Below are 27,637 nucleotides of genomic sequence, written 5' to 3'. Positions count from 1 at the left end.
CAGAAAGAGTGAGCTAATCTGACACTGGCCAGGAGCTGCAAGTGTCCTTTCTTCGTCTGATTCTGTGCTTCAGCTTTGATATTCAAGGCTGCTTGCATGACCTCACCAACTGGCAGGAGAGGACCACATCTCTCTCTCTCCCCCTTTCCCTCCCTCTCTTTCTTTCCCTCCCTCTCTCCTTCCAAAATCTAAATGTGCGGTAGAGTTTGAATAAAGCTTCTTTCTGCTCTCCGGCACAGGCAGGAGCAAGAGGCCCCTGGAGTTGCTGGCACTGGGAGCTTTGGAGCATCAACGGTACGTTTACAGCTCACCACTGGAGACCCTAACGAGGAATACTGCGAAGGGGTTCTAGGGGATACTTTGACACTACATCCTCTGCTTGTGGTAGAAGTATTTGGTTGAGGTACTGTACTCAGATGTCAAAGCGGAGGTAACTGTTTGAAGATTCTGTTTCTGTGTTGAGCTGCTCTGAGGAGGTTGAACAGATAACAGTAATATTCAGTTAGAACCTTTAGACCAGGTTCTGTGCCCATTGTGCTGTGGGAGTTATGATGCATTTGCAGGAAGTCTGGTGTCATCTCTGAGTTTTTGTGAATTGACTAGTAAGGTGTTAGGGGAGTTTCTCTGAAAAACTGTCTGATGATGTTTAATTTGTTGATTTAGTCTGACTGAGCTTCGCAATTTCATGCTGTGATTTCCACAGGGATTTCAAATGTGTAATCTGGGTAAGAAGTAGGCTAAGGTAGAATTTCACAAGCAGAAAATTGTTAAAATCCTTTGGGGAATATGGACATCCTGAGCAGTAGAAAACAGTGTTTGATTGTTGGGAAAACAATTTTATTTTCTGAAACATAGGAAACCACTGTGAAAAGTGACATCCTGTTGCTATGGTAACGTCAGGCCGCGTGAACGCACGTTGAGAATCGCAATTTTCAAAAAACACCCAACAATTCATAAGGGGCTCAGTTAAAGCACTTTTAACACTTTTTATAGGATAATCTCTAGGTTATTAAACATTTCAGGCCTCAGTCTTGCTTGTTTGAATGTTTGACACATTTAATATGTCTTTGATCACAGACTGCACCTGTGAATATTAATGTTTTCCTTTCTACTGCACAACAGTCTGTGTGTGTTCTCCAACACAAGCTGCACAGACATATGTGCGCACACACTGCCATGCATTTTCTTTACCAGGGGCATCGGACGTGCGTTCCCACACATCCCCTTCGTGATCTATGAGTGTTAGTCTGTGTTTCTGTGTAGGCGTTCAGTATCAATGTCAACTCTGTTCCTCTGCTGAGGGACTCTGGTCTCTGGTGGGTTTGGAGGAGAGTGGGTGGAGGTGGGAGATGGTGGTGTGTGTATGTGTCTATGTGTGTGTGTGTGTGTGTGTGTATGGGGTGGGGTGGGGTGGGGGTGGGGGGGGATGCTTGGATGCCCGCCTTGTGTTTACCTTGGCAGGTCGCACCCCTAAGGCCCTGCCCCTGTCCGTTGCTGGAACAGACCGAGGCCTTATTGCCCTCCACCTCAGCTGGGAGTGGAACATACCACAGTGGCCGAGCAGGGGAGCAGCAGCCACCCCACAGACTGAATGGGCACACTGTGGAGAGAGGGCTGACCTGGCCTGGCGTGGCTTGCTCTCGGATGCTAGTGCACCTTGTGAAGAGGCCACAGTGTAAATGATGCATTTAAAGAGAGCCGAGGATCTGCTCAATGATTGAACAGAGAGCAATAAGGGACGGCGGGTTTGGTTGGCTTGGCCCAAGTTTTTGCTGGCGTTCTCTGTGTTAACGCATTGTGAGAGTGGGTGTTCAGTGTGATGGCCGGCTGGTTATTACTGACTTTGTCCACTTGACTGTGACATATGGCACTGCAACATCAGACAGAACATGCTGATGAATTATCTTTTTAATTTCTAGATATTCTCGATGTATACCCATTATCATAACTCTCAAAGCATTTTCTGTTTGCGTTTCAACAGTTGCATCCACTTCTACCGATGGGTGTAGTTGGGTGTGACCTGAAGTGAGCACCGTTGCCTCTGTGACCAAACCCAGCAGTAAAAATTTTGATCCTGGAAAAAGAAAGGAGTCACTCCCAAAAGGTCAAGCCAAAATGCAAGTTACAATACGTCATTGGAAAGACACTTGCAGGGGTGGACTGAACATCACAGATTGATAATAAAACAATAACAGAGTGTGATTATTCCGGGGTGGATTTCTCCATCTGTCTATATATGATGTGTGGTATTTTGTGTTTCCTCCCAAACTGGACCAACATTCACTCTCACACAGATCTTAGACAGCAGGACAAATATTAGTCCTACTGTACAGCATGTCCTGGATCTGTGGAACTCTGAGAATCCTAGCAGCCCACACACACACACACACACACACACACACACACACACTATGTTGCCATGCATTACCAGCCGTGTATTTACAGTACAGGATAGGTTTTTTTTATGCTGAGTCACTTGGACTTAAAAGGTCACTGCATTTCTTTTTTGGCCTTTCACCAGGCTGCCACCTCACATCAGCCACTGCAGACGGTTTGTGACCGTTGGTTTTTGGTTTATTGGTAATAAATGTCTCTGTATGGCTGTTTGGAATGATCTGGATGCTTTCTGCAGCCTTTCCTGGGGCTTGTGAATGCAGCACAATGAAGGTTCAGTTGGGACTCAGAACGGTTACTTAGGTTTGACAGTGCTGCAAGTTATGGCAGCGGAAAGTTGAGAGAAAATAAGCAAAGAGGTACCTGGGTTTGACAGATGTCTGTTTGTGATAGCAAAGCTGATGTTTATGGATTGAAGTTGACGGTTGCTGATAATTACTGATATTTGTGGCCAAATTTGACTTTTTTTGTGCCCAAAAAAGTAGATCAGAAACTATGCAGTAAAACTATGCTTTCTTAACAGGGAAGAACACGTCTCAAAATATCTAAAAAAGAGTTTACAGCCACAATGTCAGGGGCAGTTTGAGCTAACAGCATGCTAACATTCTTGCAATGAAAATGCTCATTTATGTTTAGAAATTATAACGTATGTGAGCATGCCAGAATTTTCTAATAGTAGTTTAGCATAGTGCAGATTATAGCTGAGACTGATGCTAATCTCATCAGTTTTACCTGTTGATGGCATTAATGTATTTCTTCCTGTGGAGAACTGTGGGTGTTGGGAAACAATTTTGTGCCTAATCTTGTAGATGTCGTATATTTTATTGAGTAAGGGGTCATTTTTACCTGTTGGTGGTGATAGATGAGAAGTTAGTAGATCATGAAAGTCATTAGCATTCATCCTTTGGAAAGTTTGGATATTTACACCAGATTTCATTGGAATCGATCCAGTAGTTATTGAGATATTTCCCAAAAAGCCAAAAAATCTCAACCACATGGCTCTGTGAGTGGAAAGTCAGAATACGTAATCCTTTGTGCCCCATGAACATCTGCATCTAAGTTATTAAATATTTCAGTCTGAATCAAAGTGGTGGACCAACGAACTTTGCCATCCCCAGAACTACGTCATTTAAGACTAATTTAATTCAGTTTAAGATTTGTGATACTGAAAGCAATTTAACAGCAATTGTTAATTGTGTTGTCATACACGCACAGGCACCATGAGGTGGAGAAATAGCCTCATTTCAACGTTCATCTTTTCATTAGTTTTCAATTAATGGAAAAGCATTTGAAACAAGTGAATCATACTTCCCTTTCTCAGTCTGAACTTATTTTAGTGCTAAAGACATTTCCTGTGCCCAGAGACAGAGGGGCTTTCATTCCTCAGTGGACATGTATGGTATTTCCAAATGATACTAGAGATGCATGATTTCCTATTTCCATTTTAGCCAATGAGGCTGACGTAATAACCAAATGCACTGAATATCCTGGACAACATATGAATGTAAGCATACACAAGTTAGGAAAAAACACAGTGGCATTCAGGGGTGGAGGAAATGATTTAAAAAAAAACACTTATTCATTCTAACACTTACTTTACTGTTTGGCAATAAGCGTTTCTGGTAAAGAGGTTTGGATCTGCTTACATTCCCCCTCATGTGCACACTTTGTTAATTCTTTATTACGTTCATTTAGCCAGTTTATGATGAGTAAGGCTTGAATAGGCCAATTATCACTTTGAACATTAAAATGGCTTTCGCATGTCATTAATTAGCTCATATGCACACATTTAAATTCAGTGTTGTCAATTTGGGTAATTTTCAGGTAACAATGACCCCCCTGCTTCTGCTGTGTTTGTCCTTGCCCCTCATCTCGGCAACAACATTGTTTGAAGACCATGAAGGTAAGTGCATACTTTTTTTTCCTAGACATTCAGGTACATACTGCCTTCAAAATGCTAACAGATTAACTACGACCTTTCTTTACCTTAGACTTAGATGGCACATTGCGCGTCAGCATCCCATTGGAGATGCCACTCCGTCCTCTGCTGGGCGGCAAGGTAGTGGTACCCTGTTACTTCCAAGACAACACCGTCAATGACCCCGGAGCCCCAACCATCGCCCCACTCTCCCACCGCATCAAATGGACCTACGTCACCAAGGAGAATGTCACCACGATCCTGGTGGCATCAGAGGGAAAAGTTAATGTGGAGACAGAGTATTTGGACAGAGTGACAATGATCAACTACCCACTGGTGTCCACTGATGCCTCTATAGAGATAACAGAACTGAGGTCTAAGGACTCTGGCACCTACCGCTGCGAGGTGATGCACGGGATTGAGGATAACTATGACTCTGTGAACATCCAGGTTCTGGGTACGTCAGAGAAACTTTAGCAGTTTCATTTAATTTACAAAATTAAAGGCATGACATGGTGGTCCGACTTCCATCAGTGTTTGAGGAAACTTACAGTAATGTAGCCAATGTAATTGTATCTGTCATGTTTATCTGTAATCATGCTCATGGAGCTCTGGTGAAATTCATACACAAATGTTAAGAATTATCTCATCAAAATTGGCATGATAATTGGATCAATCTTCTTCTTGTCTTCCACTCACTTTCTGTGTCTCACAGGTATTGTGTTCCACTACCGAGCCATCACCACCCGCTACACCCTGACATTTGAGAAGGCTAAGGCAGCCTGTATCCAGAACAGTGCCGCCATCGCCACTCCGGCACAGCTCCAGGCTGCTTATGATGATGGATACCATCAGTGTGATGCCGGGTGGCTCTCTGATCAGACTGTTAGGTAGTGTCCATCCATCCATCCATCCATCCTTCCATTATTTCTAAACTGCTTACACTGATCAAGGTCACTATGAACTGATCACTGTTAGATAAATTTACAATCTGACCTATGGGCAAATTCTCAGACTCAGTGGCACCCCTTCATGTCAAAAGGGGTTTTAAAATGGCAACCTGTTGAGACAGATCATCAATATGATGTTTTGGCTTTGGAGTCTTTTCTAACGCTGAAAAGCACTAAATATAAAACAAATAAATGTCTTTAACATACCAAAAAAACTGATGCTGTGCCCAACTTTTCAGTTAAGTCCATCTGTTGACTGACTCTGACTCTCTTGACCTCTCAAGGTACCCCATCCAGGAGCCGCGAGAGCGTTGCTATGGAGACAAGGAGAACTTCCCTGGTGTGAGAACCTATGGCGTGAGAGATGTCAACGAAACCTATGATGTGTACTGTTTTGCAGAGAAGATGTCAGGTACACCCATCTGAGGAAGGTGGCAACACAAACTGCCAGACCCACATCAAACATCCGTATTGCACACACTGTGGACTGTCATGTCAGTATGCTGTGCCATGTTGTCCTCTCTCCTCCCAGGCAGAGTCTTCTACTCCACGTCTGTAGAGAAGTTTACCTTCTACGAAGCAGGGGATCAGTGTGCCAAACTCGGTGCTCGACTGGCCACCACCGGTGAGCTTTACCTGGCCTGGAAGGCTGGCATGGATGTGTGTAATGCTGGCTGGTTGGCAGACAGGAGTGTGCGTTACCCTATCAACATCGCCAGGCCTCAGTGTGGAGGGGGGCTCCTGGGAGTGAGAACTGTCTACCTGTTCCCCAACCAGACAGGATACCCCTATCCAGACTCTCGCTATGATGCCATCTGCTTCCAAGGTAAACCCTTCAAGAGGACTTAACAAGCCGATGAAATAACTCACTTTTTGTGTGGGTTTCTTTTTAAAAGATTGTTATTTATGCAATCTTGTCTCCTTAGCTGGTGAGGATGAAGGCGCAGTGCCCATGAGGACCACCCCTTTCCCAGACATCATCCGCATAACAACTGCCCCTGGGGTGTATCCAGGCTTGACCCCCTCACCTGGAGGTGAAGAGATTATAGGCGGAGAAATCGACACCCTCTTCCCACTCCCCGTCCCACCCAGTGTGACGGACACATACACTAAAGTTGCTCATGTGGTGCCTGGATTCGATCTGACGTACATAGATGCTCCAATGGCTCCCACAGGTAAATTGATTATGTGCTTGATCAATAACAAAACCCTGTCTATATTTCTTTAAACTGTAGGCATACCTTTTACAGCAGCACAATAAAAGCACACAACAGAAAAAAGAGTACAAGAACAACTGGTTCTAGTTCTACATCTTCGTGGTTTCCTTCCCAAATGAGACAGAAGCCTCTTTCACACGGCCTATTCAAGGCAGGACTATTTCACTCTTATTTTACCACACTGTTCTGTGTAAAAAGACAATATTAGGTGGTATGGTTGTGCTGACAGTCCTCTGAGCAGACAGTGTGCGACACACTAACAGGGGGATTTAAAAAAAGAGCTAGCAACGGGTATCAGCTAACTCAAAGAAGTAGAAAAGCAGCTGAGAATGAGGTCTGGGAGCTCCTTACCCTCCAAATAGGGGACAAGATCAATTGTCATGTAATATAGACAGTGGAGGATTGTTTGGTTCAGGGGCATTTTAAGTTCCGTCCTAAAAAAAGACATGGACACTGAAATTGGGAGCAAAAATCCACGCCAGTGTATATTTCTAATAGTTTCTCAAGTTTCAATGGCAGGCAATGGCCCAATATGTGTTTTTAAGTGCTGTATTTCTACCACATAACGGACACAAAATCCTCTCATGCATGCTTTGGCTAACAAAGTTCTGTTTTTATTTTCCCTCCCTCTCATTTCCCAGGTCTGGTGTTCCACTACCGAGCCATCACCGGTCGCTACACTCTGACCTTTCTGGAGGCTCAGCAGGCCTGCCAAGATATTGGGGCTATAATTGCCAGCCCCAGGCAGCTGCAGGCAGCCTTTGAGAAAGGTTTTCACCAATGTGATGCTGGCTGGCTCGGCGACCAGACTGTCAGGTGAGCTGGAGTCATGCGTACAGTAGAGACAGACCAATATATCAATATACACAATATGTTTCCCATAATGTTCGCAGAGTTGATTTCCCTTTAGTTCAGTTTGATTTCAACAGTGCAGATTTATTGTTCTAAAATCTAAATCAAAATCAATCAAAACTCCAGGTTTTAAAATTGAAATGGTTTATGTATTTCATTTATGTATGTAAGATAATGCATTACTGGGGCAGTATGTTGGCAAAGCCTTAATATATCACCCTCTTTCACGCTCAGGTATCCCATCGTGTCACCCAGAGCAAACTGTGCTGGTAATCTGCCACACCTCCCAGGAGTCAGATCCTATGGGCTGAGGCCAGCTGCCGAACGCTATGACGTATTCTGTTACGTGGAACGTCTGCGAGGTAGGGAAGTCATACATCTATCTGCAGTATCTTCCTACCTGTTTCAACTCTTTATAATGTTGGTGAATGCTTCATCATTTCCCAGGTGAAGTCTTCTTTACGAGCGACTATGACAGCTTCTCCTACGAGGAGGCTGTGCAGCACTGTCAGAAACTGAACACCACCCTGGCCACCACCGGCCAGCTGTATGCTGCCTGGAGCCAAGGGCTTGACAAGTGTCGTCCAGGCTGGTTGATGGACCGCAGTGTCCGCTACCCCATCACAACCCCCAGGGCACACTGTGGAGGCGGTCAGGTTGGGGTACACATCATCTATGCCTACCCCAACCAGACAGGATTTCCTGATGAGCACTCACGCTACGATGCCTACTGTTTTAAAGGTATTGTTTTAGGCATTTATGCTAGAGTTTAATAGAAAAAAATCTGCTGGTGTCTGATAATACATTAAGCCATATGATCAGACAAACTGAAACTCACTGAGACATCATCTCCAACTCCCTCCAAATTCACCAACATTAAACGATATGCCTCTCCTGTTACAAAATAAAAGCTATTTTGCTATTGAGCTATTGAGTCAGCTGTAATGCTTGAACACGTGTATCCAATCTATTGGGAAGAAGCTAAAAGTAAAAGATAAACTGTTGAAATAAGTCTGCAAGGTTGAAAAAAATCTGTGCACACATAAGCATCAAGTTACCCTGTTTCTTCAAAATGGATTAATCCTCTATTTCTTGTTGTCTTTTCCAGCTGAAACTGAAACCAGTATTGATCAGACGATAGTGACGGAGGATGTCATCAAGAAGACAACAGTCACAGTTGATCAGCTTGCTCCCACGGGTAAGACAGATGACTTGTTAGTCCTTGTTATTACTTTGTCTTTGTAAAAATCCTATATTGTGCATTCCTAGTGGAAATAGTTACATAAATGCAGTGACAAACGATGGAAACAAAAATGCTACTTCTGGTAATTCACTATATATACTGTATTTGTTGGTTTCCTGGTGCTGTTTCTGTAAAAGTTACCTTATTTCTTAAGAACTGAGTTGTACTTTACTAATCTCTTGTCTTATGTTGTCTTTTCCAGCTGAAACTGAAACCAGTATTGATCTGACAATAGTGACGGAGGATGTCATCAAGAAGACAACAGTCACAGTTGATGAGCTTGCTCCCACACGTAAGACAGATGCATGAAAACTGTTCTCCAAAATGCTTGTTATTGCTTTGTCTGTAAAAATCCTATATTGTGCATCCCTAATGCAAATATTTACATAAATGTAGTGACAAATGATGGAAACAAAAATGCTACTTCTGGTAATTCACTATATATACTGTATTTGTTGGTTTCCTGGTGCTGTTTCTGTAAACGTTACCCTGCTTCTTAAGAACTGAGTTGTACTTTACTAATCTCTTGTCTTATGTTGTCTTTTCCAGATGAAACTGAAACCAGTATTGATCTGACAATAGTGACGGAGGATGTTATCAATAAGACAACGGCTGCAGTTGATCATTTTGCCCCAACAGGTAAGACAGACCAATGAAAACTGTTCTTTTAAGTCCTTATTACTTTGGCTCGGTTTTGTGGTTTTAACATATCTAAAAATACAAGAGCTAAATTTGTCTTATTCATTAATATTGTCATTGATTTTTCTATGCACAGTCATCATCTCAGTTTTGTTGTGTTTGCTTCATTGCTTTAGTTGAAACTACCGTACCATACAATGAAACTGAAATCATTGTAAATATTACTGAAATAGAGGAGTTTATCAACAAGACGACCATCACAACTCACCATGTTTCTCCTCCCGGTAAGACAGCTGGAAATACCAGCGTGATTGGAAGGTGTATTTTCTGCAAACATGATTATACAGTGTATCACTGCTAGACACAGTACAATAAAGCGTTTAATGTACTCTTCTCTTGGTTCCTATTGTTTTCCCCCAGTGAGACCCGCTTTACCTCCAGTCCCTATTGATGTGTCCGGCTCTGGTTCAGCTGATCATTCAGCTAGCGGAGAGATCTCAGGGGAGTTCAGCGCCTCTGGGACCAGTGGTGACGCCTCTGGTTCAGGACAGGATGTCATCTTCAGTGGAGTCACTGATGTCTTCTCTGGAGACCAGTCTGCCTCTGGAGGTCAGATGGAGGCAGAAGGTGGAAGTGCTGTTATCTTCACATCTGGAGACCTTGGTAGTGCATCTGGATCTGGGGACGGGCTTGACAGTCAACACTCTGGCTTCGTTGTGTCAGGATCAGGCTTTACCAGTGGAAGCGGGGACATGAGCGGCAGCAGTGGAGACTTCACGATCATCATTGTAGATGGGAAGATGGTGGAAGTGTCAAAACATCAAAAAACCACTGAGCGCGAGTTAGGTCGGGGAGGCATTGATACCAGCGGGGCTTTCTTAGAATCAAGTGCATCTGGATCAGGAAGTATGTCTGGATGGGGAGGTATATCTGGATCAGGAGTTATGTCCGGATCAGGAGTTATGTCCGGATCAGGAGTTATGTCTGGGTCAGGCTCTGGTGAATTTTCTGGCATCTCATTTGTTGACCACAGTGCTGTTGACCTAACAGTCCAGCCATCTGGAGAGCAGGAGGTGTCTGGATATCGCCCCTCATCTGGTGTCTCAGCCAGTGGCTCTGCCTCTGGGGACTTTTTCCATCACAGTGGTGATGTCATCTACCTAACAGACGATGACATGATGGAGGTGACCGTCCCACCAGTGATAGCCCACCCTGAACAGGGCCGGGGGGTCGTGGTGGTAAGCGGCGACGGCAGTGGATCGGGGATCCATCATGAATTCAGTGGCAATTTGGACTTGCATTTCTCAGGAAGTGGAGTCCCTCATGAACAACCACCTGCCTCTCAGATTACTTACACTGAGCACACTGACCAATCAGAACTTGAGGAGAAGGAAGGTTCTGCAGGACCTTTAACAACTGTAGTGACTCCAGACACAGCATACACCAGCCCAACCACAGCGCCCTCTGTGTCATTAGAAACTCCTGCTGTTGTGGAGCAGCCTGAAGTAATGGAAGGTACGTGCTTTAGGTGTTTGTTGATATCATATTGTGTCATGAAGCTAAAATTGTTCACTGTAGTGTCAGTTCTCCATGTGATGCAGCAGTACTGATGAAGTGAAACTATATAATCAGTAATAAAGACTCTCTCTCTTTGCTGCCTCTGCAGACCCCTGTGATCCAAACCCCTGCAGGTCAGGCTTCTGCTCTGTGCAGGGAGAGCTCGCTGTGTGTCTGTGTCCTGATGGCTTCACCGGTGAAGACTGCTCGACACGTGAGTGACTATCATAACAAACAGCACAATGGTTTTATTAAGCCATTGTTCCTAAAAACTTGAGGAATTTGTATGCCAATAAAGAAATTCCATCTTTTATATATTTTCATACTGTTTTCCAAATGTGTTGTGATGTGTTTGTTTGTGTGCGTAGCGGTGCAGGGCTGTCCTGAGGGCTGGTTGGAGTTCATGGGCAGCTGTTACCTACACTTTGCTGAGAGAGACACCTGGTCTGAGGCTGAGCAACGCTGTCAGGAGCTCAATTCCCACCTGGTCAGCATCGGTTCCCAGGAAGAGCAGCAGTTTGTCAACTGTGAGTTTCAAGAAGTACATGGTATTGTGGCGCATGATTCATATCCATCCTCTGCCCACATGGACTGGGAGACAGGCAGGGTGAGGCCTGAAAAGTTCCCTGCCTCACTGGGTTGTTTTCAAACCCAGGACCTTATTGCTCTGAAACTCCAGCGGTTAGCAATAAATGCCTGGGCCTCAGGGAGGGATGATACCTTCTTACTACTGGAGCCATTTGAGGGCTGCAAGCATAATATGAGAAGACATGTATAAACTGATTCAAAGCTAATCGATTTTTCTTTGTAATGCAGCCAATGGTCAAGACTACCAGTGGATTGGACTTAATGACAGAGATGTGCAGAACGAGTTCCGCTGGACAGACAGCAGTCCCCTGGTGAGTCTGGTTCCTTAACAACTACATATATAATTTATTTTTAAAGCATTTATTGATTGTCTTTGTAACTTGCTTAGACCTTTGAGAACTGGAGGCCCAACCAGCCAGATAACTACTTCAACTCCGGGGAGGACTGTGTGGTGATGATCTGGCACGAAGGTGGACAGTGGAATGATGTGCCCTGTAACTACCACCTTCCCTTCACCTGCAAGACTGGACCTGGTAGGTTTACTCGCCAAAAAGTAATTGTGAGAGTTCTTTCAAGTAGGAAAATTCGAACATGTGGAGCTTCCAAATTCAACTTTTTAGTTATTACTAAAATTTCATGCACATCATGGGACAAAAAAAAATTAACCAACAATCTTGACCCCTACAAGCTTCTGTCTTCTCGTACAGTCATGTGCGGAGCTCCCCCTGAGGTGGAACATGCCCGGCCGATTGGCAGAGGCAGAGAGCGCTACCCTGTCAACTCTATAGTCCGATACCAGTGCGATGCAGGCTACACACAGCGCCACCTGCCTGTGATACGCTGCATGCCAGGCGGGCTGTGGGAGGAGCCACAAGTGGAATGTACAGAAGGTGAGCTTTCGGGGAAATGCTAAGATGTGGATTCACTGTCCGAGGTGTATTTTGGTACATATACCCCCCTATAACCCCCAAAAAGAATGAGTCTTTAAGTTACTTTTTCCACACATTAAATCTGACTTATTCAAGATAAACATGTGTTGTGTTAAGCTGAACTTATAGTTGTGCATTAAGGAGTTAAAGCATAGTTTCAGAGCCTCAGCATGCAGTCATCATAGCTACGCCAACAATGAGAGGACGGAGGAAATGCATGTTGTAGCTGGCGAGTGCCCTATCAAAAATGTAACTACGGGTTGTGGCTTCAGCAAAAACAAAGGTACCACATGGAGACCACAAAAATTGTGAAGGTTTTTGATGGTGAGGACAACATTATCCTTAATGTTGTCTGATGAATTCTTAAACTCCTAAGCTACGTTGTCACAACTAGTTCATGTTTTCAATCCAATTAATTTGAGAGCAAGAGATGTAGAAGAACCGGAGGAGCCAGACTAACGCAGGGAGATTTAAACCTTTAAACAAACCGAGCACGAACTATGTGTGCAACTCACAAATACGCCTCCTGCAGAGCTAACTTTTAAACCTAACACTGATGAAGAGCCCACGGTAGGTGCCGGATCCTTTAGCCACACCAGTCACTTCAGAATAATTTATAAGTCTTTTGGCAACTCATGTTTACATGATGTCATCAGTATGCGTACTTATTCTCCCCCAGCCGGCGCCAACAGTAACCGGCTACACAAAAGATCCCTCAGGAGGAGAAGTAAAGGGGTCAGCAGCCAACAGGAACAGAGGAAGCTGCTCTGAGCAGGAGTGAAAGGACATACAACAGAGAGCCACAAAGGACCCCTCCTCTAAAGAAGCATGGACACCAATGCAAATGCCCGACCAAAAAGATAACATTGCCTACCATGTATATACCCAACTAAAGCACATTTAGACGGTGATAGAGCAACTGACTGCCGTTTTGTATCCTTGAGTGTCACTCTGCACCTTCTAAAGGCAGTTTTCTGTGAATTTATACCATGCTGTCTAATTGAGATTCAGTATTTGGATGTATTATCTCAAGCTCAAGATTAAAATTTCTGCAATCAGTGGCCAGCACAGCACACAAAAATAGATAAGATTGTCAGATAGTGATAAAAGAGGATTTAGAGTGACACACAAGTCCAAAACAGCCCAATAACATAACAGTGTTTTCGATTGCAGCTGGATTCTCTGAAGTAAAACACATTGTCACATAGACTTTTGCTATATTGTAAGGTATTTTTTTAGATCTGTGTTTTAGTGTTTTTTATTCCTTTTTTTTTGGTCTTAGACTCTAAGGACGACATTTGTGTGCTTCAAACTGGTGGAACAAACAGTTTCTTACATTTTAGACAGTGACAGTGATTTTCAAACTTCTAGGTTGTGACCCCTGAAAATATAGTAATGAGTACATGTTAACATGAATGGTGAAGTTGTTTTCATTTGAATTATCAGAGGAGGCCTGGAGGCTAGCAAAAATTCAGCATTGCATAAAATTCCAAGTAAAAGCAGGCTTTAAAGAAACCGCAACGGAAATACTTTTTGTAATACCATAAACCATTTTTCAAGACTCTAAATTATCTTGTCACAACCTCTAAGTTTGAGAACCACTGATCAACTTCACCACCACAGTATTGGATATACTGAAACGACTGTGCTTTGCATTTGATGATGATGATGATCGATCGAAATCCAAGTTCAAGACGTGATTAAAGTCACTGCAACAGACCTGGATTGAAACAGTCAGCACTTATGCACTTTTGGGAGTCTTTGGTCACTTCTGTGCTAATCATTGGAATCCATCGCACCTTAAACAAAACACACACAAAACAATCCTCATCTGTAGCTGACACATGACGGCAAAAAATGAGTAACTAGTGAGATATGCGGTATGAAACTGAATGCGAGGAGTCCACCTCATTTGAAGTTCATCTATTGCAAGAGATGCGCACCCAGTTTTGCAGGTTGGGGTTTACATTCGTGACTTCTCAAGAGCAGTCAGCGATCTCTTTTGGCACTGGATTACGCTTTCGTAAGAGTCAGTGTTTCCTGCTTCTCACTGTAAATGTTCTCTCCACAGTTCTCAGAGCTGCAGGATCTGTCAGTAACTTAAGCAGAGCAGACGATTTGTTTGATTAATTCTTCATCAACATGTTTGCTGATTTATTAGTTTAATTAACCGGTTCAGTCACAGTTATGAGTTAGTTATCAAGTGGGCATGAACTCAAGAAGACAAATCAATTTTAATATTAAACTCTCAGATATTTTTTGCGTAAACCTAGTTTATGTTAATGCGACAGGGTCTTGTCAAAACTTGAGAAATTACAGTTTTAGGAGGAAGAAGCTGTGAAAGCAGTATAAATTATTTAAAAAAGTGATGTGAAAAAAGACGGAGAAGGTTGAGGTTGTAGAGCAGGTTATTAAATATTGACAATGATCTTCTAAGGTCAAGATTTGCTTCAACTCTGAGAGCAGATACTTGTGTCCACATCTGACTTCTCACAGAAAAATGCACAAACACTGAAACAGCACACACACACACAGTCAAACTGATGCTGTCATGGACACACACCTCAGTAAACACACTGCAGAGTAAGTCAGCAGATCAGCGAGCCACAGTTGAACTCTTTGCTTGCTCACAGATTTGTACGTTTTGTAAAAGTGGAAAAAAATTAATTAAGTCAATTTGGAAGCTCCTGGTGTGAGCTGGAATTTGGAAATCTATCACACGACAGGATGTGCTCAGATTTCAACATGAAGCCAACATTTGAATGATTTTGCATCCGGCTTGTGTTTTGACAAATAAACTAAAATATGTGTAACAGTGCGAACAGACACTCCTGTTGTGACTTTGTTCAGATCCCGAATCCTGATGTGAACATACAGTATGCTGTACTGTGCTGTGCTAAATAAAACTCATCTGTCTCTGTGAAATTATTGTCCTGCCGGGTGTGCAAAACTATCACTTTTTAGTGAGTCGCTGACATTTAGCATTCAGAAACTGCACAGGGCTCTTCGCACTGGATGTACAGAACTTATGAAAATCACACACTGAGATGTTCTGTCACTTTCTGGAAATATCATCTTTCACTGGAGCTGGTTTGAGGTAAACTCTTCGAGCCAGAAGAACAAGCCTGGCATTTAGTTTGTTTTTTGCCTTCCTGTGGAACCCACCTGTGAAAAAACACACAGTAAATAGCTCCTTCATCAGCCTTTACAGCGACTACCTTCATAACCACAGTCACAGCAAACAGGTCTGCTCTGTGTGCATGTGTGTGTGTGTGTGTGTGTGTGTGTGTGTGTGCGTATGTTGCACCCAGAGGGGCCCTGTATGAGTATAAGTACATGGGTAGTTGTATGTGCATCTGTACGGTGTGTTTAAACAGCCACACTGTACATGTGTGTGTATGTGTGAGTGTGTACTTGAACTTGCTACATAGTGACAAACTAAGTGAGGACTCTTTGTTGGGTCCTCATGACTTCAAAAGGCTTTTTTAGGGTCAAGACTTGGTTTTACGGGTTGGGTTAGAATTAGGTTTAGACTTTGGGGTTAGGGTAAGGGTAAGTGGCTGGGGAATGCATTATGTCAATAAGGGTCCTCCTCACAAAGATAGAAATATAGGTACCTCTGTGTGTGTGTATGGGTGTGTGTGTCAGTCATGTTTGACCAACAGGTGTAAATAGGACGTGTTCATAAAACCTGTTAGCCATATAATCACTGGGACTTCTGTTTACACCCGGATGCAGGGGGGGCGTAGCAATGTGTTCGACTCCCCTCATCTAAAAGTGCATCGTGCGCAGACAGATCGACCCTGTTTACATACAGTGGCTGTTCTGTATAGATCTGCGACCCATCTCACCTCTCTACCCTGATATTCCTGTTTGGACTGTAAGTAAACCTGTGTGGCACCTCAACAGCTCAACGAACAGCGGTGGTCAAATGTCATTCTTTTGAGACATTAATCAAGTCTCAGCAGGGATGGCCTGCCAGTCCAACACACATTTCCAAATATCTCATCAAAGTGTATAATGAATTATGAAATACAGTACAGATGGGCCCCAGAAGATAAAAACTTTGGTGAGACTTTCTACGTCAACATTTCCTTATCAACACATCTGCTTCCAGATTTCCAAATCACCACTGACCACCTCTGACTTGATCAACTAACAAAGTTCAGTTCATGATGGGGTGCATAAAAACTGTTGAATTCCTGTGAGTTTCATGTGTATTTATTAATCAATGATTAATGTGAACCCCTGATAATATCCTAATATTGGTTAACATACAGCTCAAAGCTGGAATGTTGAACTTCCCTCCTAGTTGCTGGCTCCACTAGAGGTCATAAAACTCTCCCCTCCATGTTGGCAGATGGAACATGGGCCAAACTAAAAACTCAAAATACATGTCAAATTAATTTTTCCCAAAGATGGTTCTTGTCATCTTAGGTAGTTTGTTCAAGTTTTTATTTTTGTGATAAGCTTGGTTTCAACTTACTAATTAAAACCAAACTTGTCACAAAAATAAAAACTTAAACAAACATCAGTGTGATGAGAACTACCTAACATAATAACATCATGAAACATCATAACTGACAGCTGAGTGCTGCTCCTGATTGGGTCAAATGAGTGTATGGATGGGAACTTGATCTTGTGGTACCACCGCTTGATCACAACTGAGCAGACTCTGGCTCCAAGTGATGTCATCATCGCCAGGTGGCAGTGCTCACATCTGGGATATTTTGGCTTCACTTTTGTACAGTGGGAGCAAGTGGAGCCACGTTGTCCATCTTAACGTATGTCAGTAGTTTACTGTTTTGAGCTACCATTATTTAAAGACTGTGTTATGTCTTCATGCTCACCCTTTCAACCAGGGGCACAAGCATGGATATACAGTTTTAATCTTTCTAAAATCTCTAGAAATAAGTGAGCCTGTATTCATTTAAATGGACCATTGGTGGCATTACATAGTTATACATGTGACATTCTCAACCTCAGGTTGTAAATTTGTGTTTAACATAACAGCACAAATTTGCAGGTTTCTGACTGCAGGAGTTACAGGAAGGATTAAAATCACCTGATCTCTTCTTACAAATATACCTCATATGAAAACGTCTTTACAGTAGTGTTATTTATTTGTAGAAAATAGTACAAATGCATAGATGTGATGAAAAACAACAAAAGTACAACAAAACACTGTTTCTTCTTCCACAATGGATGTAAACAAGGTACGGTAGTTTAAATATTACAACAATACAGATACTCACTCATAACTTCTGCTTTCTCCATCACAGAGCACTGCCCTTAATCACCCAGCAAAATGAAAAAGAGATGTGTTATATTTTGTAAAACTGCTTACACATGTACTTCACAGTGTTAGAAAGATAGAAAGAGTCTGTGGTGGAAGTAACGGGAAAAATTTGATAGGAAAACACTCGCACAACCATCAAGGCGCCCTTTAGCAAGGCACTTTACCCAGAAGTTTGCGGCTGTTATATGAAGCTCCAAGGATTAAATGTTTAAATGTTTGTCCTTTCACTGCAATGTTCTGGAGGGCAATTCTTAAAAAACAATGTAAACGTTTTATTGAATAAATACAGGGTAGAAGGATTGAGGTATGGTTGGAGAGCAGTGAATTAATTTGAATATGAAGGTTTTCCTGAGTCTGAAAACCTTCCCTGAGCTTGAAATATATTATCTGTGAATCAAAGTCAGTGCTGGTGGTCGATCAAAGTCAAAGCTACTCAGCCAAATTTCAAAACAAGATCGATTTTATCAGTAAGTAAAAAGATAACTGAATGCAAGAAGATGGGAAGGACTCTCTGCAGGATTGTTGGGTTGTTGTGGTTGGGACATTACACACTATATGGCCAATAGTATGTGAGCGCTCTATTCCATATACTTTCATGTACTTTTGATCAGGGGCAGTTTGGAGAAGGTCCTTCAACAATGCCCACGAGTATGAATGGAGTTCCATTAAGAATCAGTTCTCACGGTTTGATGTGGAGGATCCTGACCAGCCAGCACAGAGTCCTGACCTCAACCTCAGCCAACACCTTTAGGATGCACTGAAATACCAACCGCAAGCCAGGCCCAACAGTCCAACATCTGCCGCTGCCCTCACTAATGCTGTTGTGACTGAATGAGAGCAAAGTCCTGCAGACAGATTCCAAAGTCTGGTAGAAAGCTTTCACAGAAGAATGGGGTGGAGTTACACCAGCATATTAATGCCCATGTTTGTGTTTGTGTCCATATACGTCTGGCCATATGGTCTTGACATTTTGTCTGAGTACAAGTGGCATCACATGATTTAATTTGACAAATGTTTGCTGATAGTATCAGCTACAGTGTTATGGTCGTGGAGAGCAATTAACCCGAGTGGCATCAAAATAGCTCAGAAATGAACAAACTCACTAACTGCTAATTTGCTTCCAAGCTACAGCTAATGCTAACCTCTCGTGCAGACCTTGAACCAGCACACTGTTAGAACGCTTTGCTTTTGTGATGAGTCAAAGCATCTACCGATAGCAGTAGACGCCAAATTTCAGGTACACAGGTGGGAACCCAAAACTACGCACCCCTGGTTCTGCTGGGCCGCAGTTGGCTCGAGCCTTTGTGATAGGATAGCGGACACTCCCGTCGGCCAACCAGCCGGCATCACAGCGGTCCAATCCCATTAACCTCCAGGCAGCGTAGAGTTGGCCCACTTTTGCAATTTGACTTCCATCGCTGGCACAAGCCTGGACTGCTTCTGTGAAGTTGAGCTTGGTCGGGCGCTTTAAGAAGTACACGATCCCTAAAACAGGAAACAATCATAAGTGAAAAGACTGTTGTGTAAAAACATATTTAGATTTTAAACTCTCCCACACTCTCATACTGACCCTTGACAGAGGCAGAGAAGCAGAAAGCATCATAGCGATGGAGGACACGATGCCGTTGTCCATAGCTGCGCAAACCAGGAGCTAAGTCCACGCCCCCACAGCCGTCACGTGGGTCTGTGATCGGATACTGCACTGTGCCGTCAGCCAACCAGCCAGCATTACACCAGTCTAGTCCTTCCTCCCACGCTGCGAAGAGCTGCTCAAACGTGGCCAGAGTGGCGTCCTGATCCTGGCATGCTTGCTGGGCCCCAAAGAAGTTAAAATTGTAGCGTCCTTTCTGGGAGTGGTAGGGGAACACCACACCTGCATGGAAGATAAGTTTATTATAACAACAGCTTCCTCTATGTTTTTACAATCATTCAAAGCAATATAGAGGGAGGCGACCTGATGTTTATGGCGATGTCCCATTGTCAAAGGGTTTCGTCAAAGCTGAGATGCATTTGATGTTGCACCCTGCTTTTGATAGTGGACTCTAAGGTGGCACCCATTCATTTACAGACAATTTTACAGCCATATGGGATTTTAGTTGCCGTACTGGAACTGGCCAAAGGCATAAAATTGCAACACAGCTGTGTGTTGGTGCCGTATCAAACCCTACTAATATATCTGCGGGACCCACAGATTATTTTTGCTCTGGGACATATTATTGGATTAACTCAGCCATGCGTTATCTGCTTCAAGAGTTTCAAACTGTTGGCAAAGTCCAGTCGCATTCCAATCAACATTCTTGACATCAATCCTTTAAAAAGCCCACCCTAACCTCCTGGGATCCTGGGATATCTCGTTCAGCAGATTGGAAAGGAGGGATGTGAGGTCACAGAGATCTTGACCTTTGACCACCAAATTCTAATCAGTATACGACAGAATCCAAATGGACAGAAATTCCTTCAAGGTGTTCCTGAGACGTCTTATTCATGAGAACAGGACAAACAGAAAGACAACCTGAAAACATAATGCCTCAAGTCACACAACCTCCTCTATACACTCCACAAACACACACACACACTCTTTCCTCACCTTGCAGCTCCAGATCCACCGTCACACTCTCGTCCTCCAGACCATCAATCACCTCACAGCGGTATCTGCCCGTGTCGTTGAGCTGCAGCTCATTGATTACTAGAGACATGTCGCCTGGCGCTGAGCGTCGCAGGCGCACGCGGCCCTGAAAACTGCCGTAGCTGCGGTGGCGGTTGCCCATGGCTACCATAACCTCAGTTTCCGTGGTTGCGGCTGCTGGGGAAACAGGTGCACTGATGGTGTTGGCAGGCAACCAGGACCATTTGACCCGGGTCCTGCGTGGCACGGTCAGCTCAGGCTCGTAATGGTAGTGACAGGGGAGGGTGACGCTGCTCCCCCTGACGGCCGACACTGCAGGCTGAGGGGACTCCACATGGAGACGAACCCCATTGAAGAAGACTAAAAAAGACAGCAGAAACACAACTTGTCAAGCACTACGATCCTAACTTTGTTCTGTCGGGAATCGATGGAATCACTTACAAAGATGATTAAAGCTACACCTCCCTGGTATGTGCCTTTAATCCCTGCTGTGTGGGGGCCTCTTCACACTCACACCAGTATGCACAAAAAATGAACATACTTAATAGTTTCATGGCAACAGGAAATGATAAAAGATAACCACGGATGGACAAGAAAAAAGAAAGTTGCCTTTTAAAAAAGATTAAATATTTCATTTAAAGCAAACGTGTGATACCTGTGATGAACCACGCAGCTGCACTTTCAATCAGTGCAGAGGACGTGCACTGATGTCGTCTGCTGTCCTCACTCTTGAACTGAAATATTTTATTGTTTCTTTCCCATGGCGTCCCTGGAGTACAACATTTCCCAGCTCTTTTTTACTCTTTTCTGCTAAATTGTGGGACAAACGTAGCTTATGAACCAAACGCACCAAAGCCGTGATTCGAGTCTGTTTGCTGTGCAAGGGATTTCTCCACTTTTGTAAGTGGAAAAATGTATGAAGCCACTACACAGCTAACCTCACAGAGGGCATTTCAATCTGTCAAAAACAGGCAAAACTAATAACAGTAATGTCTCGCTGGTGTGATTTACTGATCTAAATGGAATGGAGCCATTGCTGATGTTAATATTCACACCTGTGCTTATCCTGACATCATGGTGCTCTGAATAAAGGTCTCTCCAGTCATACTCACCCGTATTTCATTCACCTAATGAGGATGGACGTCACCTTCATCCAAACTATTTGCATCTACAGTTTAAATGATGGACACACATGAAACATGGCTGATCTGTGCGGCCAACACATACGTACAAGCAAAGCCGACCCTTTCAGACACACACGCACGCAGGAGGACCTACTCTCTCCGTTCCCGTTTCCGTTGCTGATGTCCTGGTAGTAAAAGCCGTTGTTGTACGCGGGGCTCCTGCTTTGGCCGCCGGGCAGCAGCAGCAGCAGCAGCAGGTACAGGCAGGTGGCCAGTAGGGGGCGCAGTAGACTGATCATGATGCTGTCCTCCGCTGAACCAAAGGAGCAGAGTAAATACTGAGCTCTTTATTCTATTCAGCTGCCATAAATACCATGAGGAGGACGCTGTCTGGAGGCTGCTTTGTTTGTGCATAAGTCACAGTTAAAACTCCAACTTTCATCCGTCGCAGAGACTGAAAATAGCAGCTACAATAACATCACATGACAGGACTCGAGGCAGAAGTGACTTTTGGTTATGAGGTGATGATAATCAAATCTTCTAATAAAAAAAAAAGCTTTTTATAAATCCTGGTTTATGTCTAAAAATGTAAATGGAGAAGAAAAAAAAACATGAGATGGATCTATTTAATTTATTTCACTTTTACTGCTCTGCATGTTCCTTAAAGAAAAATACTCTTTCAAAAATCTATGAAAACGTTTTAAAAAAAATTAAACACTGTGCGATGACCTTAGTTGCGTAACAGGCTACAGCAGATCGATTATGTGCCTTAGAAACTAAACTTTTGTCTCATCTCTTCTTCCAATGTATGTCTCATATCTTTCCTTAGATTCCTTTCTTTGGAGTTTTTGACCTGCACTCCTCTCCGCGTTAAATTCATTGAATCCAGACATTTTCCCCCCAATAAAACCGTAAGACTACATGTCGTGTCTATTTAATGTCTTTCCAACGCGGTCGTGCTGCCGCATTTGAAGTAAAGTGTTGACCTCAGCTCTCTGTTTACCAACTCTGTCGCAGCATCGCTCTAAAATCAGCCGTACAGCCGACAGGAAACATAAAGTTAAGTCAACTGCGTAAAGAAAAGTCTAAAAGTCTGAAGCCGTGAAAAGTCACTCACAGATACTAAAGCAGCTGTCCGCCCGGCTTGTCTTCACTTCGTCCCCTCGGCATCCTCTGCTGTCTCTCCGCTCAGCGCACCGTCCTGACACTCACGCGCGGTGACGTCACGGGACCAGGCATCCTCTTTGAAGTGAGCGCGGCCCCAGCAGTGACCTCATCGTGCGCGAGCCCACACGGCCGGCGCCAAGCGCAGCATCAGTGGTTTAGGCATACGTGTACCCTGTCGTAAGTAAAAGTCCTGCACTGAAAATACTATTTAAGTTAAAGTATGTGAGTATGATATAATATAAAGGAAATGTGTGGTTGAAGTAATAACAGGAAAAGTACACAAGATGCTGGGTACATTTACTCATTTTGTTGGAGTATTTCAATGTTATGCTGCTTGATAATTACTTGTTTATAATTAAAAGTTGTTGTTACTTTTTCCACTTTTTTCAGATTCAGTTCTAAACAAAACACATAATACAATATAAAATACAAAGTATTTGTAAAAGGCTAAACCAGTGGCTTCTATCATCTTTGGTTTGTAACCTTTTCAAAAACAAACCGTTTCAGACGTCTACGATTTCAGAGAGTTCAAGTTCCAAGGACACCAAACCACTGGAATAAAACATAAACAAAAGTTCAAATAGCTCCACTTTAACTAACTGCAGAAGCAAGATGTTCACACGTTTAAAATCGAATAATGTCATCAATAAGAATAGATCAGTCCCAGGTGATATTGTACTGCAGAATAAGTACTTTCACTCTTGGCACTTGAGTACAAATGCCTAATAGTACTACTGTGTGACACACCCCGCCAACTGAAACAAACACTACAAAAACTACTAAAAAGAATCATCATCTATATGTGAGCGTTAAATTAAAGAATATCACAAAGTCATGTTGTCCTTTTCCAATATGATGACCGTGTTAAGATGACACTAATACAAATACCTGTACGGAGATACCACAGCCACATCATCCCATCTTGCACGCACATGCGACCTGAGTTCTATTTGCATCACTGCATAAAATTAATGGGGGTCGGGTCAGTCCCATTGACCCCCTTCTTTGACCTCGACTCATCCCGCTAAAAATGTGCTCAAACACATCTGATGTTCTTTTTCTCAACCCTAACAGACCATTTGTGACAGCTACAACAACCACAGCTTCATCCTTCAGTGTATTAGTGATCCAAAGCCCAAATGTAAAGACTAAACATGCTGCAACTTCACAAAAGCATTCTTTTACACGAGCAATAGCAGCCTGGGAAGTCTCCTTTGCCAGCAGAGGGAAAACCCTCATTAACAGTTAACAATGCAGGTGTATTTTACTGCATTTTCTCTGCAGGGTCTGGCCTGTCTCTGACCCTGGAGTTGTAAAATATAAGTGAGGGGTGGTCATCAGAAAACACACTGTTTGCCATTGAATACTCTCGAAAAGAACTCGATGCAGAACCTCTGTAACCATGAAAAGCTTGTTGTCAGGTTAGCATCAAGGATAAAAGCTGTTCAGTCTTTTTAAACTGCAGCATCGTCAAAGCTTCTGCGTTGTTAGTGGTATGTGGAGGCTGACAGAGCATATTCCACTGCCCCTGTTTTGTCATGGCCTCAAGTAACACAGCAAATATTGCCACACCAACTCATATTTCAGTCATTAGCTGTAATAATAGCAGCCATGATGAAAAACAAGAGCAATTCCAGTTTCCCGCTGGGGCCTGAGAGAATGTGCTGCTGCGCCGCCGCCGCCCGAACATCTGAGTGAAGCCTGGTCATCCTGGTGCAGATGGAAGCTGCCCTCCTGACACTGAGCCATAGCCAGTCTTAAGGCTGTGCTGGATATTATTGTCTGACTCGACAGCTCCGGCCCCCAGAAGAGCCACGGCACTCGGATCCCCCCCCAAACTAAAAGCCTTTCTCAGTCCTGCACGCAATGTTTTCCTCTGCGGTCAGTCCTCTGCAGGCGCTGATGTTTTTACAGCGTTTTGACTGACACCCAGCCGCCATAACAAAAACCCAAGACCACCATTATTATTTCATCAGCAGGGGGGAGTGTGATAGTGGGTTTTCAGAGATGCTGAAGAAAACCAGACAACCAGGATGTTTGTGGTTTAAATCGCTTTCGTGGTGGGTAATCAAGGAGTGGTTAGATTATAAAGTGATCATGCAATTTGTTTATTTACCACATTCACACATATTTCTGCCATCATACTCTTCATTTTTGAAACATGAAACTGCATAAGACCGAAACAGCCATTGAGACTCTGAGGTTGAACTCCAGCACATGTTAAAAATAGCATTGAGACACTCTCACACAGTGTTCATTAAAATATTTCAGTGCGTTTACATTTGCAAATTAGCAATATTACAAAGTACAGTTAAAGCTGCTGGGAAAGTCAGTGGTTTTACAGATATTTGGTCATAAACAATAAAGAGATTGCACAAATTTAACATCGGACCTGATGATGGCGCTAGATGAATAGCAATCCGTCCAATAGCTGCTGAGACCTAAAAACACTAAAAACCACAAATGTCAACCGCATGGTGTCACTACATGGAAGGTCAGGGATTCACCAAAGTCAGGAAGGTTCATCCTCTGGGAACCATGAATGTCTGTACAAAATTTGAGGGCAATCTGTGTTGTAGTTGTAGAAATATCGAAGGGTGGACCGACTGACTGACTGACCATGTCGCTAGCATTGCTAAAGCCTGTGATGTACTGAAGGAGCACCACCCTTCTCAAAAGCTGAACAATTCTGTGGCTTTCTGATGCACCCAGTGGCATGTGAACTTCAGTTTGAGTTCATGTGACTTTGCAAACAGTCTAGTCACATTAATGTTACGGTCACGGCTACAAGACGATAATCATCTAATGGCAGAAATCCCAGATCCGGGATCGACACCAACGTCTCATCAGTTGTGGTTTGCCCTCAGCATTCATTCTGTTCTATTCTGTTTTTCTTTTCCTCCACAAACCCACAGCTGCTGTCCTTTCATCCTTCTGATTCATGTTTCCAACACTGGACGGTGCTGTGAAGGGAAAACATTTCTCTCACACTTGTCACAAAAAGAGGTTACATTTACATTGAATATTTAGATCTTCACTCATCGTCACGGACGTTAAACACCATGAATTACAGCTTTGTTTCTGCAAACCCTTCAGCCTCACTCCTTCTTCTCTCTCCACCACCCTCATCACTTCCTTGCACTGCCTGCATTACCATCTGAAATATGTGCTTTCAAAATAAATATCTATGATGGCTTCAGAAAGGGCTTGCTTCCTTGTCTGGGGTTTCCTTTTTAGTTGCAGCGCTAGCAACTAAAAGGAACTGTTCAGCATGGCAGTGTTGGTCAGCTGGTCCAGACTAAAATATTCCAACAACTGGTTCATGAAAGAAATTGTGAACAGTCAGTCCTATTGACTTTGGTCAACGTCTGACTTGTTCTCTAAAAATGCATGAGGTTGACATTTTTAGTGAAATATCTCCACAAGTATTAAATGAATGGGCATGAAATGTGGTACATAGAGAGGATGAATCCTCCTGACTTTGGCCCTGACTTTTCATGTAGAGCCTTACATTTAACAGGCAGAAAGATTAGCTAGCAGCTCCCAACAGCCTGAAACCTCCCCTCAGTGTGTGTTATTGTCTTCAGCCCCCACTCTCAGCCAGTGTGATGGCCATTTCACCTCCCTGTGTATCTCTAAGCCATTATCTCCCCTGTGTGTTTGAAGAGGGCAGCCTCGGCGCTCTTCCCAAAGCCCCAGATGAAAGGTTTTGGCCTGGGGCCCCAAATACCAGCAGCCCCTGTGAACTGCTGGGTGACTGCGGCGTTGGAGGGGTGTAATTTCTGCAAGGCAGCCACATTCAGGCCCGGAGAGGTGAGCGACGCTTGGACCACAGAGGCGGCATGAAAGATGAAGAGGTGACTGTGTGTGTGTGTGTGTGTGTGTGTGTTTACGTTTGTGCAGTTTGACTGAAGAGCCGAGGAACTGATCGTGTCAGCATGTGCAGTCACACGCTGTCATTAGCAGAGCCTGCTCTTAGAGAGGTTAGTTAGCCACAAAAGGTGTGTGTGTGTGTGTGTGTGTGTGTGTGTGTGTGTGTGTGTGTGTGTGTGAGTGTGTGTGTGTGAGAGAGAGAGAGAGAGAGAGAGAGAGAGTGGTGACTGAAATGATTACAGAGGAAAGTTTCAATAAAAGACCAACAGGAGGGTGAACTGCAGGGCTCAAGGTGACAGTTTCCTGCTTGATTAGAAGATAGAAGGTAAAATGAGCTTTAATAACAAATAAACACTACAATTTCCTTTTTTTTTTTGTTAGCCACTGATGTAAGTTTAGCACCGACTTAACATACAAAATGCCAAATAAGGGGTGCAGTTATGATCCACACAATGAGAAAGCCCTTCATCATCTGTCAAATGAACAGTATCCAACATTTGTTTGTGCAGAAATAACATAGGATTTCCCCTCGTTTACATGACGTCTCTGAAGATGTTGTCTGTGTTGGTACCTGATCTGAAATTGAAGTTGTTTTCCAGGAGAGGATCCTTCCTGTTCAAACCCGCTGCGGTGCCTTCAGTTTCCTGCCTCTTTTGGCCCAGAGCCTCAGTCCGTTGCTGGCCAGCTGTAATGCCAGGAATCCAAATACACAGACTCTGGGGGCTGATGGAGGTTCAGTCAGTTGAATTAAATTCCTCATATTTTCCAAGACCAATCTGGGAGACAGTGTGCAATTTGCAGAGAAAATATGTCAGAGTTTGCTGTAGCAGTTTTGTGTTTAAAGCCTCTGGTCTTGGCTTTCTTGACAAACTTAAGCAATAAAGACGCTCCTGTTAAATGCTTTATAAGAATACCAGAAGTGCAGATGTACTGTAAACTGAATGCTATAGAAAAAAATGGGTTATATTTAAGGGTACAAATGGAGTAAAAAGCAGTACTTTATGTTGAAATGCTAGACATATAAAATCTTAGGACAAAGTGATATTTGCTCAATGTTTAGAATCTAATCTTGTACCTTGTGTTGTTTGTAAAGAAGAGCTCGACTTGAGTAATGACAAGCAGAATGGACCTTGTATTGATTTCTTCCTTATTTTGGTCACAGTGCAGTTTCCACAGTCAAAAATAAACGTTCAACGTCTCATTTTAGGAAGCAACCGTGGGTGATAAATAACGACGGGCACGTGATGGAAATCCAACCATT

General features: G+C 43.4%; 2 protein-coding genes across 3 annotated transcripts; one reads left to right on the top strand and one right to left on the bottom strand.

The window, feature by feature from the left end:
- Window positions 1–243: 243 nt before the first annotated feature.
- Window positions 244–15,105, top strand: LOC124062509 (aggrecan core protein-like). Of its 2 annotated transcripts, XM_046395329.1 has the most exons (21): window positions 244–294; window positions 4,219–4,297; window positions 4,386–4,769; window positions 5,028–5,202; window positions 5,547–5,674; window positions 5,795–6,088; window positions 6,189–6,437; window positions 7,121–7,295; window positions 7,566–7,693; window positions 7,779–8,072; window positions 8,440–8,529; window positions 8,777–8,866; window positions 9,124–9,213; window positions 9,390–9,497; window positions 9,634–10,728; window positions 10,880–10,984; window positions 11,139–11,297; window positions 11,587–11,669; window positions 11,747–11,891; window positions 12,066–12,248; window positions 12,967–15,105. In XM_046395329.1, exons 2-21 carry the CDS (start codon window positions 4,225–4,227, stop codon window positions 13,056–13,058), a joined length of 4,140 nt encoding a protein of 1,379 aa, XP_046251285.1. In that variant the 5' UTR covers window positions 244–294; window positions 4,219–4,224; the 3' UTR covers window positions 13,059–15,105. The 2 variants fall into 2 exon arrangements, with proteins under 2 accessions (XP_046251285.1, XP_046251286.1); XM_046395330.1 differs by lacking the exon at window positions 8,777–8,866.
- A 2,229-nt stretch (window positions 15,106–17,334) lies between these two features.
- On the bottom strand, window positions 17,335–22,534 carry hapln3 (hyaluronan and proteoglycan link protein 3). Its single transcript, XM_046395357.1, has 5 exons — window positions 22,454–22,534; window positions 21,491–21,649; window positions 20,174–20,572; window positions 19,157–19,459; window positions 17,335–19,071 (listed from the first exon to the last, which is right to left on the bottom strand). The coding sequence occupies exons 2-5, from the start codon at window positions 21,633–21,635 to the stop codon at window positions 18,794–18,796; spliced, it is 1,125 nt and encodes a 374-aa protein (XP_046251313.1). The 5' UTR covers window positions 21,636–21,649; window positions 22,454–22,534; the 3' UTR covers window positions 17,335–18,793.
- Window positions 22,535–27,637: the final 5,103 nt, after the last annotated feature.

The sequence above is a fragment of the Scatophagus argus genome, chromosome 7, assembly GCF_020382885.2.
Source record: "Scatophagus argus isolate fScaArg1 chromosome 7, fScaArg1.pri, whole genome shotgun sequence".
NCBI lineage: Eukaryota > Metazoa > Chordata > Actinopteri > Scatophagidae > Scatophagus > Scatophagus argus.
This window is presented reverse-complemented; position numbering and strand designations above follow the sequence as displayed.